The sequence below is a fragment of the Equus przewalskii genome, chromosome 28 (assembly GCF_037783145.1).
Source record: "Equus przewalskii isolate Varuska chromosome 28, EquPr2, whole genome shotgun sequence".
In the NCBI taxonomy this organism is placed as follows: domain Eukaryota; kingdom Metazoa; phylum Chordata; class Mammalia; order Perissodactyla; family Equidae; genus Equus; species Equus przewalskii.
In genome coordinates this window covers 2,707,181-2,726,466 of record NC_091858.1, presented here as the reverse complement: position 1 = coordinate 2,726,466, position 19,286 = coordinate 2,707,181, and the positions used below count along the sequence as shown (strand labels likewise).

The window sequence follows — 19,286 nt, the reverse complement described above, 5'->3', positions numbered from 1 at the left end:
AATTGGATTTAAAATGTTTTTCCTTCAAATACTATTTTAGAGGCATCAGTAAGTTCTCTAAATTGGGAAATGTAAATATTTACCTTTAGAAGTAATATTCAGCCATATCCATTTAGAAGTGTGTGCACGTGTTGTGTATGTTTCCTCTAAATGTAATACACATGCAGTAATTTTGGTTTGGAAGTCCTAATTTTGTCCTCTATCAAAACATGGCGGTTTTGTATTAGATGAAGCAGAGAAAATGAAAAGGACAAGCCAAGGATGAGATAAGGAGTCAGCAGTCCTGTCTGCAGAGCCCTGGGCCCAGGGAGGTGAATGACTACTCATCAGGCAGTACTGGCCATTCTTAAACTCTCAAAGAAGCCGTCCTAGCAGGATACAGATGCACTGACCATTATCCCAAAAGATTAAGTAGTGACCTGGGGGGCATCCTGTACAGTTGTAAAGTGATATGTTACAAAAATAAAATGGCTCTTGACTACGAGGTGACTTCAGGACTATAGTAAACCAAATCACACATTTGCAGGCATTCCAAAGTCCGGCAGAAGAGTGAGGTGGACATTGTTGTTAGTGAAGATCTGAATGGAACAGTGAAGTTTTCAAGCTCTTTACCCTACCCCAACAACCTTAACAGGTAAGGCACAGTGGCATTTCTCTTCTACAGATTTTTCTTCCTTTTTGAGAAATAGATATCTGAGGTGACATCTGATAGCTTTCAAATAAATTATCAGGATATCATCCGATGACCAAGAACTTGACATAATACATATCAATCTTAAACTTAGAATGGATCCCCACCCTTCACCCCCATCCAGAAATCATCTCTTTTCTGAATTCACATAACAATTTATCTGTGCCTCTTCTCACCATTAGTAGGGTCTACCTCGTATAACATTTGGGTTTGCATAGGGTTTATCTCCTAGTTGACTGTAAGCGCTTTAAGGGTGGGGAATTATACTTTATTTCTTTTGGCACTCCCTATATAGCCTAATACTGGGTCATAGTCAACAGAGAAATCTTTGTAGTTTGAATGGCGTTACAATCTAGTGTTAGGGCCAGAACATGAGCAGTTAAATAATATCAGAATTGAGTAATAGTACAAAAGGAAGCTACAAGGCAGTTACGCAGTTGAGCAGCATAGATGGTAACTACCATGAGTATTTAGTGGATGGGGAGAGAGGTGTGTGTACTAGAGCTATGTGGAATGATTTTGGATGAGCTGGAACTTTCTGGAGGGATCCGGCTAGACATGCAGGACATGGATAGGTGAAGAGGAAGGAAGTTCAAAGGGGAAGGATTGAGGGCCACAAAGGCACGTTTCGGCAGGCGGTGAGTAGGCGTGCTGACCTCGGAGGGGCTTTCATGGAGGGTGGTGGGAGGTGAGCTGAGAGTGCTCACAGGAGGCAGGCCGCAAGGGCCTGCAGTGCCCGGGGAAGGAATGTGAACCTGGTGAGCCACCAATGCCTTTGAGGGGGGCGACTGACAAAACAAATTCAGCCGCATGGGGTCTAGATTGTGTGTGGGGTCACCTGGAGGTGGGGCATGCCTGTAAAGTGCGTTTTAAAAAGCTTCACAGACCCTTCTCACGCAGCCAGTGGGAGGTCAGTCTCTGACCGTCTGTGGAGAAGTCCCTGACTTGAGGGGGTGTTTTAGCAGGCCAGGGAGGTGATAAGCACCTGAGTAATTAATTTGGTTGGAAATGTTCACTTTTTCTCTCAGATGAATTCATTTTCAGTAACCATTTATTGGCTGCTGTCTATGTGTGTCATGGTGACATGCTTGTGAGGTGTGCGCTTTTTAGTTTACACATTATGGCCACCTGAAAATGGCTTTGGAGGTGTGTCCCCCTACTCTGTGCCCCCTTTCTTCTCAGCATCCTGGCACAGCGACTGGAGAGGTGGCTGCAGCTAATGCTAATGTGGCACCCCAGGAGAAGGGGCACTGACCCCGAGTATGGGCCCAACGGCTGCTTCAAGGCCCTGGACGACATCCTAAACTTAAAGGTGAGCTCGCAGCCATGTTAGCCCTGAGGCACAGGTCAGCTCCCCATGGCACGTGGCAGTTCCTACGAGAAAGAAATACTCATTAAAAAGCAGGTTGTGGGCCGCCCTACCTGGGGGGAGATTCGGCTCCTGTAAGAGTATCTCTCTATGTTAAGTAAGAGGATAGGACCCTTATGCTGCTGACGTTGGTCGTAAGGTCATAGCTGTGGACGAACAGGAATATTAAAGACTTGAATGTATGAACTGTGGCACTCGGGCTGCCTTCCCCAAGCTAGGCCCTTGCTTTTTGTGGCTGGGAAATGTTAGAGTAGCAGAGGATCCAGCAAATAGATGAGCATCTGTAAAGGTGGGTTTTTTCCAGTAACATCTGGGTCGTGTTGCAGCTGGTTCACATCTTGAACATGGTCACAGGCACCATTCACACCTATCCCGTGACAGAGGACGAGAGTCTGCAAAGCTTGAAGGCCAGAATCCAGCAGGACACAGGAATCCCTGAGGAGGACCAGGAGCTGCTGCAAGAGGCAGGTCTGGCCTTGATCCCCGACAAGCCTGCCACTCAGTGTATTTCAGACGGCAAGGTGAGCCCCTGGCTTCTTGCAGAACGCCCTGTTTTTCTCTGACTTTGCCTCCAAGGAAACTCGTGCCCTCGGATTTCAGCTGTGCCTTGTCGAGCAGTCTCTTAATCAGTGCAGATAGCTGCCTGTTTTTCTAAGTTGGAATGCGACACCCCCTGAGCCCCTAATAGGAGACAAGAATCCCCCTTGATCCCTCCTTGACACTTGACCCTCTCCTTCCAGCCCACTTAGAGTGCCTTTCTTTTGCCTTTGTTGCCAAAGCGATGCTTTATTCTTCTGAGTCAACCAACACTATTTATGATGTACCTCTCGTGTACAGAATGTGCTGACAACCGCAGCAATGCTAGACCCCATGGTCCCCACCCAAAGAGAGCCAATAAAGTTAACGTATGAGAAGCAGTCACTGGATGGGGAAGAAGCTCATGAACGTGTTATGTGCACAGTAAACACAACCAGAGAATAAAATAGAATGTAATAGTTGTGAATAAGGTGCGTGTTCAGATAATGGGTGTAAAAGAAACAGGAAAAGGAAGTGGAGGCCAGAGTCCTTCAGAAAGGCTTCATGGACACTTAGTATTGGCTGGCCGAAGATGATGCTGTTGGTGAACAGTGGGAGGCACTCTGAAATCTCTTCGTTATTACCTGGAAAAAGGAGAGCTTGGATTCACAAGGTCTCGTTTTGTTCTTGTCCCTTTGCAGCTAAATGAGGGCCGCACACTGGACATGGATCTCGTTTTTCTTTTTGACAACAGTAAAATCGCCTATGAGACTCAGATCTCCCCACGGCCCCAACCTGAAAGTGTCAGCTGTATCCGTAAGAACATCATTGTTTTTTTCAAAAATAATCGCTTATAATGCTTGGGACAGGGCAGGAAGGAGAGACATGGACCAGGGGAAGGGTCCACACCGAGGAGATGAGCTTGCCTGGGCCTGGGGCAGCCTTCCTTATGTGGGACGTGTGAGGAGTAGCCCAGCTGAAAAAGAGCGCGGCAGGCTTCAGTGAACCTCCACCTCAGAGAGAGGACTTCAAAGAGAGGACAGAGAGTCCTGCCTGCAAGCCACTGGACTTGAAGCAGATGGCTGCTTTATTTATTTTTTAATTTTATTTATGTTTTAATAATTATTACATGCGTGTGATACAAAAAAATCAAAAGGGACAGAGGAATTCACAGTGAAAAATAAGCCACCCTCTCTCCTCTAATGCCCAGCCTCTTCCAGGAAAACCACTGCGATGAAATTCTTGGGTTTACCTTCCAGGGGTATTCTGTGTACTTCTAAATTATATGTACCCATATATATAACCTTCATGCCTTTCAGGGGTAGTCTATGCATTTATAAATCCTATATGTGTGTGTACATGTTCTTTATATTATATATATATATATAATTGTATATAGTCTATACAATATATATTCTCTCTATATATTCTTATGTTCTAAAATATATATTTTTTCTTCTTTTTCTCCCCAAAGAAGTGGTAGCATACAATACCTACTGTTCTGTACCTGCCTTTTTCACTTAATATATTTGGCAGATGTTTCCCCTGTTGGTACATATAGGGCTGCCTATGTTTTAATGCCTGTGTAGTCTTCCATTCTGTGAAAGTTAGATGGACATTTTAATGCATCTCCCACTCCTGTTCACACACACACACACACACACACACACACACACACACACAGAATTAAACAGATTGAGGGTCCAAAGTCTTAGAGATCTCTGGGCTTACTGCTTATTTAATCATTTTCCAGTACTGCTGGCTGAAGCTGCATTTTTAGAAAATTTCCTGTGACCTTAAATGTTGTGACCCTAAGAGTTTCTATTGAAAATGTATGTGCCTGTGTACATGTGAATGTCTCCACGTGGTTCACAAAGCGTTCCTGCAAATCGAATCAAGAGCTATTTACTGACTGGTATATGCCTGTGCTGTCATGGGACACAAAAAAATGTATGAGACAGTAACAGTCATAACAGTCAAAAACAGTCATGTAACAAGATAGTAGTTTACATCACTTTTAAAAATGTGAAAGTGCCAGTGATGTGTCAAGGCACAGTGTGGCTCATTGTCGGAGAGTCATTGTCTGACAGTGCGCATGTCTCTGTTGCAGTGCAAGAGCCCAAGAGGAGCCTGTCTTTCTTCCAGCTGAGGAAGGTGTGGGGCCAGGTCTGGCACAGCATCCAGACCCTGAAGGAGGACTGTAGCCGGCTGCAGCAGGGCCAGCGAGCTGCCATGTATGGGGCCAGGCGGGTTTGGACTCAACTCATTTACAGTTGCTGCGTGGCTGCTGCCGTGGGGAGGCGGTGGAGGCAGGGCGGGGAGCAACTGTCAGGAGAGACAGGAGGAGACGCTGGTTTGGGTGGGTGGGAAGTGGCCTCTGGGCTGGATCGAGGGAGGCCCTTTTAGACCTGGCAGGGTGAGTGAGGTTAGCACTTGGAGCAGAGTATAGACTGAGGGCTGCGCAGACTGAACTGAGGGCAGAATTTAGAACATGGGTTAGCGAAACTGCCCGGATGGTCATGCTGGGGACTGCCTTTTTCCCCAGGCTGTGACTAATTTAGGTTACTGGCTGTCTGTGTAGTGCTCTGCCTAATTCCAGTTTTGGTGCGGAAACTCATGTGTTGCTAAGGGCTAGGAAATGGTCTTTATGGTTGTAAGTGACTGCTATAATAATAATAATTACAGCAGGGATCTGCTTTAGTATCTGAGGTGGTTTTGTTATGGTACAGGAAATGGTATTTGGATCCCAAAGATGCCCTAAGGTTCCGTTTCTTGTGGTCCCTGCAGGATGAATCTCCTCCGGAATAACAGCTGCCTCTCCAAGATGAAGAATTCCATGGCTTCCATGTCTCAGCAGCTCAAGGCCAAGTTGGACTTCTTCAAAACCAGCATCCAGATTGACCTGGAGAAGTACAGTGAGCAGACTGAGTTTGGGATCAGTGAGTGTGCTCTTTGCAATGACTTTGGAGAGACCATTCCTTTCTTGTTTTTCTTCCTGAGGTTTCTTTTGTCCTCTTATGATTGAGTTGCTTGTTTCTGCTTTGGTTTTGTGTTTTCATTTTTTCCCTGCATTTTTTTTCCAGCATCAGATAAACTGCTGCTGGCCTGGAGGGAGATGGAGCAGGCCGTGGAGCTCTGTGGGCGGGTAGGAGAATCATCTGAGGTTTATCTCCCTCCTGAGGGGGATGAGGGTTTTTACTACCATTTTCCACTTTCTCATTGAACACTAGGGCGATCTTGTTCGTCAGAAACTAAGCTTTCCTCACCATGCTCTGTGACCTTAACTAGTACTTGCTGGAAAGAGGCTGGGAGAGCAGCCAGTGAAGGGGGCCCCCCTGTGGCAGATGCAGGAGCTACACAGATGGACAGAGCTGGTCCAGATTTGAATAAGGGGCAAAGGTGTCCCTAGGGGGAAGCCTAGACCTCTCCCATTAGAAAGGGCCTTGGGTGAATGATCAGCACTCCATCTTGTCACAGGTTTTTGCCTAATTTTGTTGGGACACTAAATCTGAGTGAGTCTCGGGACAGTGTAAATCAGATGCCACTGAACAATGCTCATTACGAGGCACGGAAGTAAGTGTGACCTAGTGAACCTCACACAAATTGAAGACCTTGGCCTCTGAGGTTTTGTCCCAGACTTTTCCACCATTTTCCCCTGTGAACGTGGGCAGGGATCTTCACCTCTGTGTTTCAATGCCTGTTTCTATAAATTGGTACTGATATGCCTGCTTAAAGATGGGTGTTCTATAGACAATACCTTATTTAACCATAGAGATGGGTGGGGGCTGCACCCCACCTTGGCACTCATATACGAAACTCATGAAAGAAAGGAGTCCAGGCCTCCCCACATGGGACGGTGTGGGATGGATACATTAAGAGAAGAGAAGGAATGTGCCTTGGGCATCTTTGGTATGCCAGGCACCATGCCAGATGATTTACATATTTTATCTTATCTAACCCCTAAAACAACCCTATTAGAAGCCTGTTTTATGGTGGAGGAATCTGCAACTCAGAGGTTAAGGAACTTGCCCAGGGGTCACACAGCTAGAAGGCGGTAGACCTGAGATCCAAGCCTGGGTCATTCTGCTTCCAAAGTCCTTGTTCCCTCTAGACAGTCAGTTGAGAATCTTCAGTGACTTGGGAGGGTTTTTCCTGAAGATTTTGCATCTCAGCATGCTCTTATTATGTCAGTTGACATTAGCACAGCTTTTTCATCAGGAGAATGAGGTGAGACATCTGGTGGAGCGGATGATGGCGCTGCAGACCGACATTGTGGACTTGCAGAGGAGCCCAATGGGCCGGAAGCAGGGGGGGACGCTGGACGACCTGTGAGTACCACCCGGGCAGGGAACCATGCGCCGCACACAACACACGCAGATGCCTCAACTGGGGTATCCATATGTGTGTTGGGGTCATCTGAGTGTTCGCATGTGGGTATTATGGACTCTCTGTGAGGCCGTTCTCCTGTAGAGCATGCTCCCCCAGTGAATCATCTCGGCATGTTCCTGAGATGAGCAAGGGCAGACCACCATCACTCTGAGCCTTAGTTTCCACATCTATTAAGTGTGAGAAAAACTGTCAGACCTCATCAAGTTATGAGGATCAGTTCAGATAATGCACAGAGCAGTAGTTCATAAACTCTAAAGGCTGTAATGCAAGGAGCCTTGACCCGCATCAGAAGTCCCCCTGGGTCCAGCGCCCCCTGGATGTGGCTCAAAGAGCAGAAGGTAGAACAAAGTGACCTAGTGAGTCTTAGAAGTTCATCTGAGTCTTTATCCGGAACTTGGCCTTGGCTCGGGCAGGGGGTGCGCTGCCCAGGCAGAGCAGTCGCACCTGAAGGCAGTTGCAGGCGGCCCCAGGGTGCAGGGGGGAGGGAAGCTGGCAAGCCACATCAGCCTCTCAAGAGCTGTCTCATTTGGGCTCTGGTGTCCTCTGATGCTTTTACTAAGATTTTAGGATGAGAAGGCTGAATATCAGAAATCTGATTATTTGTATTCTATGTTTTCTCGAGTTATTTAACACTTTATTCTCCTCCAGTTTCCAAATGAAAGTCACTTCTGAAAATGTCAGTCAGCCTCACTATGTTAAGGAGAAAAGGGATAGGAGTTTGCATCTGCCCTTGGGCTTGAGTTGCCAAGGAGAGCATGTTCTCCAGGCTCAGGTCCAGTGATGGCGCCTGAATCACTGTTGCGGAAGACAAGAGGGCGAGGCTGGGGAATTCCACACGGGGAATGGAGACTCCTTTCCTTAAGATTCTCTCTCATTAAACCTTGGGGACATTTGAGTTTTGATAATGAGGGGGTGATCATTCCCTCATTATAGATATCACTATCATATCCCTAGGAATAATAATTTTCTCCTATCAAGACCTGTTGCCAGTCTTGCTTCTAGAAATCAGTGATTCTGTTGGCGGGGATTAGCTAACCAATGCTTCAGATGTGCTTATTTGACCTCAGACGGACACAGAGCTGCTTCTTTGTGTGTTTCAGAGAAGAGCAGGCGAGGGAGCTTTACAGGAGACTAAGGGAAAAGCCGAGAGGTAAGGGGACTTTGACGTCTCCTCCGGTTCATCGTCAGCTCGGGGATGAGGCGTGGAGCCCTCTGGCAGCCACTTGGAGGAACCGTGCAACTCCTTTCCCTTTCCAGACCAGCGGACTGACGGGGACAGTCAGGAAATGGTACGGCTGCTACTTCAGGCAATCCAAGGCTTCGAGAAGAAAGTGCGAGTGATTTACACGCAGCTCAGGTATAAGCCCCGGCTGTCCTACTCGAGGGTGGGACGTGGAGCGGCAGCTGCTGGTGTGGCTGTTTCTTCACTCCACACCGACTTGTTTAACACCTGGAGAAACTGTCCATGGCTGCTTATTGGATTCCTGACTGCCAGGGATTATGTTCTCCCGCTCCCCAACCCGAATGCCACTGGTGTTTGTCGTGTTCATGCTTTGCAGTAAAACTGTGGTTTGCAAGCAGAAGGCTCTGGAATTGTTGCCCAAGGTGGAAGAGGTGGTGAGTTTGATGAATGAGGATGAGAAGACTGTGGTTCGGCTTCAGGAGAAGCGGCAGAAGGAGCTCTGGAATCTCCTGAAGATCGCTTGTGTGAGTGAGCCCTGTAGCCAGGCCCGCAGCCCTCGGCCGGCCAGCCGCTCTGTGCCCCTCTGCGCTGCTGCCACCGCGCCGCCAGGGAGGCCGCAGAGCCCCGACAGACCCCTCAGCTGCTGCTGCCCATCCTCCCTTGTCTTCTCCGTGACTTAGCCTGAGCAGGCACGGGCAGAGATGGGCCTGTACCAGCTGTTCTCATTTGTGCGTGTGTGCCTTTCCTGTGGCTCCTGTAATTCACCGCCACCAAGTTCCTCCCTCACAGCCCTGGAGTCCGGAAGCCTGAAATCAAGGTGTTGATGGGGCTGGGCTCCCTCTGAAGGCTCCAGGCCTCTGCCGGCTTCTGGCGGCTCCAGGCGTTCCTTGGCTCGTGGCAGCATCACTCCAACCTCTGCCTCTGCCTTCACATGGCCTCTCTGTGTCTCTCTTCTGGGTGTCTCTTATACAAACAGTTGTCATTGGATTTAGGTCCCCCTGAAGCATCCAGGACGATCTCATCTCAGGGTCCTTAACTACATCTGCAAAGACCCTTTGTCCAAATAAGGTCACATTCCCAGGTTCCTGGAGTTAGGACATGGACAGGTCTTTCTGGGGTCCTCCATGCAGCCCCCTACAGTGCATGTGAGCATGACCCGCTTGATCCTCGTGTGTGTCTGTGCTGCTTAGTATGGTACCCGCGCTGTCTGTGCCCCCATCTTCATGCTGCTGTGAGTCCACTAAATGCTGCTCAGAGAGAAACTGTGACATAGAAAGGAGAGACCGGAACAGACAAAGAAGGGCCAGGTGAAAGCCAGGGAAGCCAGAGCTGATGGGACAGTGACCCCACTGTGAAGGCTGCAGAGAGGTTAAAGGGGATGAAAAGAGTGATTTAGTCATCCATAGCCTTTAAGAGCCAAGAGGAAAATGGGAAGAGAGTTGCTCAAGGTGGAAACAGGATACAAGGATGGCAGTTTTTTACAATCATGGAGACTGGAGCAATTTGTAGGCCCAGCAGAAGGAGACAGGGTCCCGGGGGATGCAGATGTCAGAGAGGTAGGGGACAGTGGAGTCTCCAGTCCTGAGGACAGTGGAGCGGGGAGAGGTCAGAATCAGGAGCGTAAGTGGAAGGGGTGGCCTTGGAAGGCATGCGTGGCATCTCATCCTGTAAGTAAGGAGGAAAAGAGAAAAGGAGAAAGACAAGGCAAAGAAGGAGGAGAGAGTTGAGGTGTTCACAGGTGATGGCCGGATCTGCCATCTGCGTCCATTCGATGTTTGAGTGCTGAGTATGTGCCCAGAAGGGTGCTGAAAACTGGAGATAGAGAAGGAAAAAAGCTAGGGCGCTTGACCCAGGCAGCGTATAACCCGGCGAGGGGCACAGACAGAGAAGTGAGTGAGGACAGCTTAGGGCAGGAAGTGCTGTGCAGCGTCTGTGGTAAGCAGAAGCCGTAGCAGGAAGACAGGGGAGCGACGCCAGCTTCAGTCTCAGGGGAGGGAACCACAGGAAACGTCTGCAGCAGGCAGTGCTCAGCTGAAGACTGAGTAGCAGTTAGGTGGGTGGGCAGGTGGAGATGAGGACCCTGGGGGACAGAGACATTGCTCTTTCAGAGGCCTGCAGGCCTGAGAGTGTGGTGTGTTTTGGGTGGGATGGCAGGTTGGTGTGGTGTGGGGGAAGGATTCACTGGGGGGGAAATTGGGGAGGTGGCAAGGGCTCGCTTATGCGGGCTACATTTTATTTTAAAGGCATAGAGGAAACACTGCAGGGTTTGTTTCTTCCTTTCATTGTGAAGGAAGTTAAGTATGGAATGGTGTGACATTGGGCTTTAGAGAAGTCGCTCCAGTGGCAATTGGAGGACCGACCTGAGACTTGGGCAGACCTCACCCTTGGGAGTGAGGGGCTGCTTGGTGGGGGCTGGAGTTGAGTAACCCCTGTGGTGCTCAGGACAGGATGGTGGAAGGGTGAGGGAGCCAAACAGCACAGGAGTGATCCCCTGCCACACTCATGGGCCCAGGCAGAAGTAGAGGAGATGGAATCCCGGGTCTTTCCGTGGGTGACCATCAGGGAAGACGCAGCAGAAGGACAAAGAACAGAACAGGGCAAAATTGGGTGCTTGAGTGGCTGGTTGAAGTTGGACCTGGATGTTCAGCTGGAAGGGAATATGTGGAGACAGGGTGGGTCCCACAGCTTGAGAGGCTGAGAGGGTTTGAAGAGCTGCAGATTGCAGTGGGGGCGAGGAGCTGGGTCAGTGAGAAGCGGGTCAGGCCAACAGATGCCAGTGTGGCTGGGGACGCGGGGAGGGAGAGGTGGCTTGAGGTGCTGAGAAGGTTGACAACAGGTCATGTCTGTGAGTTGCAGGTGTGAGGAGGTGCAGGTAGCTGGAGCAGGGGCATCGCTTTAACATCTTGGCTTTGAGGTGGAGTGGCTGGAGCAGCCCAGGAGTCAGAATAGCTTGGTTTTCTTCTCAGCTGTCCCACAGATGGTGCATTCACAGGAAGTTATAACCTTTTTGTGTGTCTCAGTCTTCTACTTGGAAAAGAATAAAAACATCTCCCTTTTAATTTCCTTTTAAGAGTTCGTTAAACAAACTAATGAAATAAAGCCTACAAATATAGGCACTCAAATCTCCCTATATTTAGAATCTTTTATCAAAAAATATACCTATAGATACAGAAACATTTTCTAAACTAAAATGCAGCTATCAGCTGTTCTCACAGATGGGGATGTTGACTGACATTTTCTAGGAACAGTGTGTGTCTTGTGGCCAGTTGTCTCGAGAAAAACCACGGTGTCAAGGGGAAATTGGAATCATCCCTTTGCTCCTATATTTGACTCCCATGTTGACTTTCTCTTTGGTTTTGTCCTTTAGAGCAAGGTCCGTGGTCCTGTCAGTGGAAGCCCAGATAGCATGAATGCTTCTCGCCTTAGTCACTCAGGTCAGCTGGTGTCGCAGCCTTCCACCACCCCCGACAGCCTACCTGAATCAGCCAAGAAAAGGTACGTCATCATCCGTGCTGCCAAGTGTAATATTCAAGGGCACGTTAGGAGATCGTGGGGGTGGAAATATATGTTTATCATTGGTAAACACACCGTTCCATCTGTCTTATGATTTTGTGCATATTTTTCTTTGTGTTTGTTACATATGCGAGGTACTTTGGGGACGAATGTGATATTTTGCTCTCATAGTCCCTTCTAAGTTGCTAACTAAAGTTTCCTTATCAGAGGGTTGAATCACTGATTGCTTACTGAGAATATTGAAAGTGCTGGTCAGTCACATGCTGTCATGTAGTCCATCCGTCATTATCTGTTCTTCCAACCAGACTCCCTGCGGGCCGTGCCCTGTTCGTCACCCCTGAGTCATCCTGCCTCCTCCCTCTCACCCACCCCACTTTGAGTTACCAAGTTACCAGTTTCCTTCCATTGTCTCTCGTCACCTCCTGTTCATCCCTTCCTTTCCCTCCTGCCGCCTGGAGAGGTGGTGAGCAGGACACTCCAGTCCTTTGTGACAAGGCTTCTTGCTTCCCTGCTTCCTGTCTGGTACTGCCTCTAAGCCCTCTCTGGTCAGAGACTCTTCACAAAGTACCATTTTGATCAAGTTATTCTTTGGTCACTTACTCGTAGTGGCCTCTCGCTCCCTGGAGAGGCAAGCCTGAGCCGTTCAGCCATTCACAGCCGCCTCAGAGCTGCTCTCCAGGCGGAGCCACTGCTCCTGTTCACACTCCTTGCTGTAGCCCAGCGGCGCTTAAAGCAGCATCAGCATCATCTGGGTACTGGTTAGAAGTGCAGATTCTGAATTAGAAGCTCGGGGTGGGGCACAGCAGTCCGTGTTTGACAAGCCTTGGCGGACTCTGATGCATGCTGAAGTTTGAGACCCATGGCTCTGGCCCATGCCCTCCCTGGAGGCACGTCCACTTCCCTCAGCTTCCCACCTCCTCCCAAACCCTGCCCACGCACGCACACAGGCATCGCTCTCTTCTTGGCCTGCCTGTGGGGTTTTGTGTCTAGTTCAGTCCCTCACCCATTTATTCAGCACCTTCTCAGGCCCTAGGCACTGCAGATGGTTAAAATTGGTTCCTGTAGGCAAATCTGTAGACATAGAAAATAGATTAGTGATTGCCTAGGACAGGTGGGGAGAGGGGATGGGAAGTGACTGACAGTGGGTTCGGAATTTCCTCTTGGGTGATGAAAATGTTTTAAAACTAGATTATTCTGATGGTTGCACAACTCTGTAAACATACTAGAACTATTGAACTGTATACTTTAAATGGCTGAACTTTGTAGTTTGTAAATTATATCTCAATAAAGGTGTTTTTAAAAATCCTGTTCCTGTCCTTGGGGAGTTTGTGGCCTCTACTATGTTGGTACGTAATCATACGTGGCCTTGGACTCTTAGTTTTCTCCCCAGCCTATTGTGAGCTCCTTGAGGACAGTCCCTGGGTCCCCTCCTCTCACGCTGCCTCTGGAGCTGGCGCTGAGCCTCTCACCTAGTTTGGAGCCCTGTAGCTAAGCACAAACGTGCTGTGTGTGCCTTCCCTCAGAGAGCCGCACTGTGCAGGGTGAGGGGAGCCCAGGGCGCTGTCCTCCTGGATTTGCTGTGTTCCCTCCAGTGATGTCCTCAAAGCTCTAGAAACGTCGTCCCGGGAGCACAGGCTGCTGTTTGTCTCTCCACGTCATAGAGCTGAGGGCCTGTTGTTGAGGGACACACGCGTCTCTTATCATAGAAGAGGGAGCAGATTAAATGAGATTAGTTCCCAGAGCTCGCTTCCCACAGATTTCCAGGGTTTTCAAGGAGCTGTGGAAACCTGGTGAAATTGCTTTGTCTATATATATTTCTTCTGTTTGAAAAATTGGAAAACAGGTGATTTGGGAGCCAACTTTAGGTTTGGCAGTTTGGAGGGAATTAAATTCAGCTGTCTGGTTAAGTCAACGAGAGCGCTTCTTCTTCCTTTTCTGTTAACCGAGGATCTGTTTGCTTGTTCTTACGGTGAACAGTAATGCTTGTGGCATCTGAAAGTGTTTAACCAGATGAATGAACTCACTAGTCAGTGACGTGATGTTTTAAGACACTCAGCAGCAAAATAATTATTTAATTTTTAAAATCTCGTCAAAAGCTCTTTAACAGATTTTTAAACATTGGTGTTATCTCCAAGAAAATAATATTGACCACTTTCTAATAATGTGATCGTTTTCTTTAGTGAAGAACTGGTGGCCGAAGCACATAGTCTCTGCACTCAGCTGGAAAATGCAATACAAGACACCATGAAAGATCAGGACCAGAGTTTGAGGGTAATGGCCCGAGGGCATCCCAGCTGTTCCACGTCCTTCCTTTCTACAGCAAACGAGACACGGAAAATGGAAAGGCAATCCAGCGTTTCCTCCATCGCAGTACATGACTATGATTTTCTAGTACATGTTTATCTTTATTTACCATCACAATAATGCTGACAGTTATTGAACGGGTGTAGGTGCTTCATGTGCGTCAGCTCATTCAATCCTGACAGCACTTAATCCTTATGAGGAAGGTGCTCTCGTTCCAAGAAGGCCTTTTCCTCCTGTAGCTTCTGCTCTGTTGCTGAGCATCTGTGTGTGGGGAGCTGTGCCGGACTCGGGGAAAAGCAAGAACCTGGCACAGCCCCACTTCTCAGGGATGCGGAGCTTAGCAGTAGGTAGTACTAGTTACATGGAAGCTGACCTAAAAAAAAAACTAGTCAAGATACAAGTATATTAAGACAAAGCTTAAACTGTTGATCAGATCCTAAGTCGTTCCCTCAGATCTTTAAATGGCCTTTTCCAGCCAATACAGTTACCTGCCCTGCCAGCCTCCCCCTGACTTCTCGGTTTTTGGAGGACGCAGAGAGGAGACCACTACTTATCCTTACCTCCTGTTTGGTCATGTGTCCTTCTCCAGTTTGGGGGCTTCCTGTACCTTTTGTTGCTGCTCTTCCTCCTGGCACTGGATATTTTGATCCTTTCACACTTATTTGCACTTCTGCCAGAGGAAAAGAAAGTCTTATGAGGCCATTCCATCTGCTGAGGTTGGAAATGGATGGCTGAGATGAGCTCTTGGTACCAGCTGCCCACAGTGAGTACAAATAAGTGCTGTGAGCCACAAGTAATACTGAAATTGCCTTTCCAGTTTCCATAGTTACGGAATCTCAGGGATTTCAAGCCTGTCCAAAGAAAAGCCCCTCTACAGTTTCGAATATGTAGCTTTAGCTCAAGGGTACCCTCCAATAACAAGACTCTTATTAATGGCAGGATTTAAATTTCCTTCTAAGTCATGGGGTTGCCTCCTGAAGAAGAAAAACAACCTGAAGTGTATTGCTGGCCACTGTGTTTCTAACACGCCTGTTGACTTTCAGTCTCTAGACTGGAGCTGGTTACAGACGGAGGACAACGAGCAGCATAGCCTGGAGCAGTCCTCGTGACTGGACGGGTGGCCTCGACCACCTGGTGGGGCTGCCCGGCCTGAGGCCCTCCCGCAGCGGATGGTGTCCCAGCAGTCTTCGGCATAGGTGGAGATCTTCTCACTGCCCCAGCAGTTGTGACATTCGCTGTGGACATCCAAGGGTGTGGCCTTCCATGGACACTGCCAGCAACTTGTCTGTACACTGGAAGTCCTCCATCACAGAGGCCCAGCCAATGCTGGTGCCAGGCACAAGCATTTAGGGAGGCCAAGCCACAGCAGCTACTTCCTCTGCTCTGAAAGAAGTGCTCCAAGTACGATCGCCCCGCAGACCACTGGACAAATGTGGAACACGACTCTTTCAGGGCAAAGTATGAACAGCACTTGGTACCAGCCTGTCCTCTCCTGCCGGCTCCTGATCTCCAGAGGTCCTGATCCACCTGTCCTCACAGCTAGTGTTTCCCCTGGATTCGGCTTCTCTTAAGCAGACTTTTGAATCATAGACTTGGCCCAGCCTTGTCCTCTCTCTTCTTCTTTTCATTTCACTGCTGCTGAAATTTCCCTTTTACCTACAACTTGGGTGGTTGTCGTCCCTCCTGTAAGGTTGTAGATGAATGATGAGCTCCCCTTGTCTGCAGTCCTTTCGGCCACAGACTGACTCACTGGAGCCAGGATCGAAGAGCAGCTCCCTTCCTTTGGGTCCCACAGATGACCTGGGAGTGAGTTGCCATGGAGAAGAAAGAAAGAATGGGATATCTGTCAACCGCTAGCCTGCTGACCGCTCTGCCCACACCTCGTGTGCCCACTCAGATGCGTGTGTGTGGCAGGGGGACGAGGGAATTCCTGCCTCTCCTGTCATCTAGCAGTATTATTAAACTGATTTATTTAAAAAACAGTTTCTATATTTTGTAACATGACTCAACACTTATACTGGGTTCCACAGTCTATTTTTATAAGATCTGTGGTTGGGATTTATGAACTCAGAATCCAACTTAATGGAAAATTTTATGAGATTAAATAGTGCCATAGCACTAGCACTGCCTCTTTGACATTTCACAAAACTTCTCCTGCATATAAACAGGAGAGCCGAGTGTTCAGGCCATCATAATAGGTGAGTTTGGTTGGAGAAGAAAGTCGGGATAGAAGACTTTGACAAAGTAGCTTCCGTGGAGACAGTTCAGAGGGTTCCACGGTCAAGTAAGTTTGAGAAATGCTTCGTGCTTTCATTGCTTCTTGGAGATTCACGGTGTACACTGGAGTATTAAAGTATCCAAAGTCCTGTGATAATAAACCGGCTTAACTTTGCGTAAATTCACTGGTTACCAAACTCATTTGACAATAGAACCTTTTTTTTTTCCTGTGTGAGTGTATCATTTATTAACATTTGAAAGAACTGGAGTTTGATGAAGCATGATTTTGGAAACACTGGTGAGGAACATAGTGGGAAATAAGACCAGAAAGCAAGGCTGGGAAGGGGTCGGATTGCAGAGGGAATGAATGCTGGGCTAAGGGTCTTGGGCTTATAGGCAGATGGGAGTCACTGAAGAATTTTGAGCAGGGAAATGACATCACCAATTAATGGTTTAAAAGATTACTATAACTGCAATATGCTAATTAGTTGAAAAAGTGAAAACTCTGGAGGCAGGACTTTTGTGTCCAAAAAAGTGAAGTAGATGTACTTTCTCCTATTTTTCCCACCAAGCACAGCTAAAAATCCTTGGGCATTATTTATAAACAAATAAGACTCTGAAAGGCAGAGAGAGATGAAGGCAAACCCGCTAGGGTCCTTGGAGCTGAGGAATGACGGCGGTGAGTTCCCTGGGTTTTCCTTTTGTCTCATATGTTCCTGACTAGATGCTGGAGAAGCCAACCAATGGGCACAAACACAAAAGCCTGCACTCTAGATCTCTTTAGATTCTTAGGACCGTGACAAATTACCACAAACTATAAGGCTTAAAACAACACAAATTTATTTTCTCGGTCCTGGAGGCCAGAAGTCTGAAGTCAAGGTGCTGGCGGAACCGCTTCCTCCAAAGGCTCTGGGGAGATTCTGTGCCCTGCCTCTTTCAGCTTCTGGTGAGTCCAGGTGATCCTTGACCTGTGGCTGCCTCTCTGCCTCTTGTGTCCATACTGCCACCTCTTCTTCTCCCTGTCAAATGTCTCCTGTGTGCCTCTTAAAGGAACCCTTGTGATTGAATTTAGGGCTGATCTTGATAATCCAGGATAAGCTCCTCTTCTCAAGATCGTTAACTTACTCACGTTTTGCCATATAGGTCACTATTTACACATTCTGGGAATTAGGATGTGGACATTTCTTCTTGGGGGGCCAGCATTGAACCCACTTCAGTTTACCATCTAGCGCCCCAAAATTCATGTTCATCCCACATACAAAATACATTCACCCCATCTCAACATCCCCAGATGCCTCAACCCATTACACAATAAACTCTCATACCAAAATCTGAATAATATCAGCTCAAAAGTCCTGAAACTCATCATCTACATCAGGTTTGGGTGAGACTCTGGGCATGATCCATCCTGGGACAAAATTTCTCCATCTGTGGACTTGTGAAACTAGAAAACAAGTTATCTGCTTCTAAAATGCAATGGTGAATAGGCATATGATAGACATTCCCATTTCAAAAGGTAGAAATTGGAAGGAAGAGAGAAGTCACCAGTCCCACGCAAGTTTGAAATCCAGCAGGGCAAATTCCATTAGGTTTCAAGTCGCGAGGGTAATTCTCTGTCTTTTGAGGCTCTGCCAGCTGGGCCCAAGGCAGCTCCATAGCCCTCTGAGTTTTTGTTCACAGTGACTCCATAGGTCCCGCCTCTGCACCCACTGCCTGTGTTACCTGCTTCTCCAGACTCTGCTTCTGAACCCGTGGCTCTGCCCTCGGAATCATCCTTCCTTTTTTCCTGAAGGCTAGCACGTGTTTACAACTGAGTGACTCTATCAACCATTTTCTGCCTGTAGAGTTTTGAAAGTCCAACAGATTTATCTCGTTTCCTCCTCTCCTCGTCCTTTTCAGTTCAAGCTGGTGTCTGCTGATATAACATTCTCAAAAATCTTGTGGGTCTTCTTTGTATGTGTTGGGAGTCCACACCATTAGATAAGATTCACAGATCTTTCTTGGATAACCCCATCTCTGTTCCTGGCTTCTGAGATGATTGAGTGAGTGTTTGAGTCACACACATAATCTCTTCAGCAAAGGGTTGTCCAGCTACACCCTTGGGCCTCTCTCTAGAGCATGCTTTCCCAACAGTGAATTTCTTAATTTTAGCATTCTGTGCAATCTGGATAGGCTGTGAACCTCCCAAGTCATCAATTGCTGGGGGGTTTTTTTGCGTAACAGTTCTTTCTTCAATTTATCTTTTTTCTCTTGCATTTTACTATAAGCAGCATGGAGAAATCAGGCTGCACCTTCAACATTTTGCTTGGAAATCTCCACAGCTAAATACCCAGGTTCATTGCTTACAAATTCTACTTTCCACCTAATGGTATAACACAAATCAGGCAGGTAACATTCATATTTCTACCAACGTTCTGTTCATGATGGCATATGTATTCTCTAAGATGATAGAGGTTTTTTCTACCATGCTTCTCGCTTTCTGAGCCCTCATCATCAATATTTATATTATTTATAACATCCATATTTATACCAATAGTCTTTAAGGCAAGCTAGGCTTTTTCTACCATGCATCTCAAAATTCTTCTGGTCTCCACCTATTATGTAAAAAGTCATTCCCCATTTTTAGGCGTTTGTTACAGCAGCACCCCACTTCCCAGTTCCAGACTGTAACAAAGTACCACAAACTGGGTGCCTTAAAACAACCAAGGTGTGTTCTTTCACAGTTTTGGAGGCCAGAAGTCTGAGATCAAGATGCTGTCAGGGCGGTGCTTCCTCCGAAGATTCAAGGGGAGGCATATTCCTTTCTTCTTCCAGCCTCTGGTGGCTCCAGGTGACCCTTGGCTTGTGACTATACCTGTATAATTTCTGCCTGTGTGGTCTCTTTGCCTCCTCTTCTACCTGTCATGTCTCTCCTGTGTGTCTCTTACAGGGACACTTGCCATTGAATTTAGGGCCAATCCAGATAACCCAGGATAAGTTCCTTCTCTCAAAATCCTTGACTTAATGGCATATTTTGACATATAAGGTAATATTTACAGGTTCTGAGAATGAGGACATGAACGTACCTTCTTGGGGGCCACCATTCAACCCACTACATTAGCCGA

At 47.6% G+C, this 19,286-nt stretch overlaps 1 protein-coding gene across 13 annotated transcripts in view; it reads left to right on the top strand.

The window, feature by feature from the left end:
• IKBKB (inhibitor of nuclear factor kappa B kinase subunit beta) overlaps positions 1 to 16,363 on the top strand; it is a 49,340-nt gene extending 32,977 nt beyond the window's left edge. For 5 of the 13 annotated variants that reach the window (XM_070598755.1, XM_070598751.1, XM_070598752.1 and 2 more), the window contains 14 exons: positions 527 to 634; positions 1,874 to 2,003; positions 2,387 to 2,581; positions 3,278 to 3,392; positions 4,687 to 4,810; positions 5,364 to 5,515; positions 5,660 to 5,721; positions 6,795 to 6,904; positions 8,066 to 8,115; positions 8,223 to 8,322; positions 8,525 to 8,672; positions 11,516 to 11,643; positions 13,842 to 13,932; positions 15,009 to 16,363. In XM_070598755.1, coding sequence (XP_070454856.1) covers positions 527 to 634; positions 1,874 to 2,003; positions 2,387 to 2,581; positions 3,278 to 3,392; positions 4,687 to 4,810; positions 5,364 to 5,515; positions 5,660 to 5,721; positions 6,795 to 6,904; positions 8,066 to 8,115; positions 8,223 to 8,322; positions 8,525 to 8,672; positions 11,516 to 11,643; positions 13,842 to 13,932; positions 15,009 to 15,074 — 1,579 coding nt within the window. In that variant the 3' untranslated portion in view covers positions 15,075 to 16,363. Of the gene's footprint in view, positions 1 to 526; positions 635 to 1,873; positions 2,004 to 2,386; positions 2,582 to 3,277; positions 3,393 to 4,686; positions 4,811 to 5,363; positions 5,516 to 5,659; positions 5,722 to 6,767; positions 6,905 to 8,065; positions 8,116 to 8,222; positions 8,323 to 8,524; positions 8,673 to 11,515; positions 11,644 to 13,841; positions 13,933 to 15,008 lie in introns of all 13 variants that reach the window. The other 8 variants (XM_070598753.1, XM_070598746.1, XM_070598748.1 and 5 more) reach the window with 2 other exon arrangements.
• Positions 16,364 to 19,286: the final 2,923 nt, after the last annotated feature.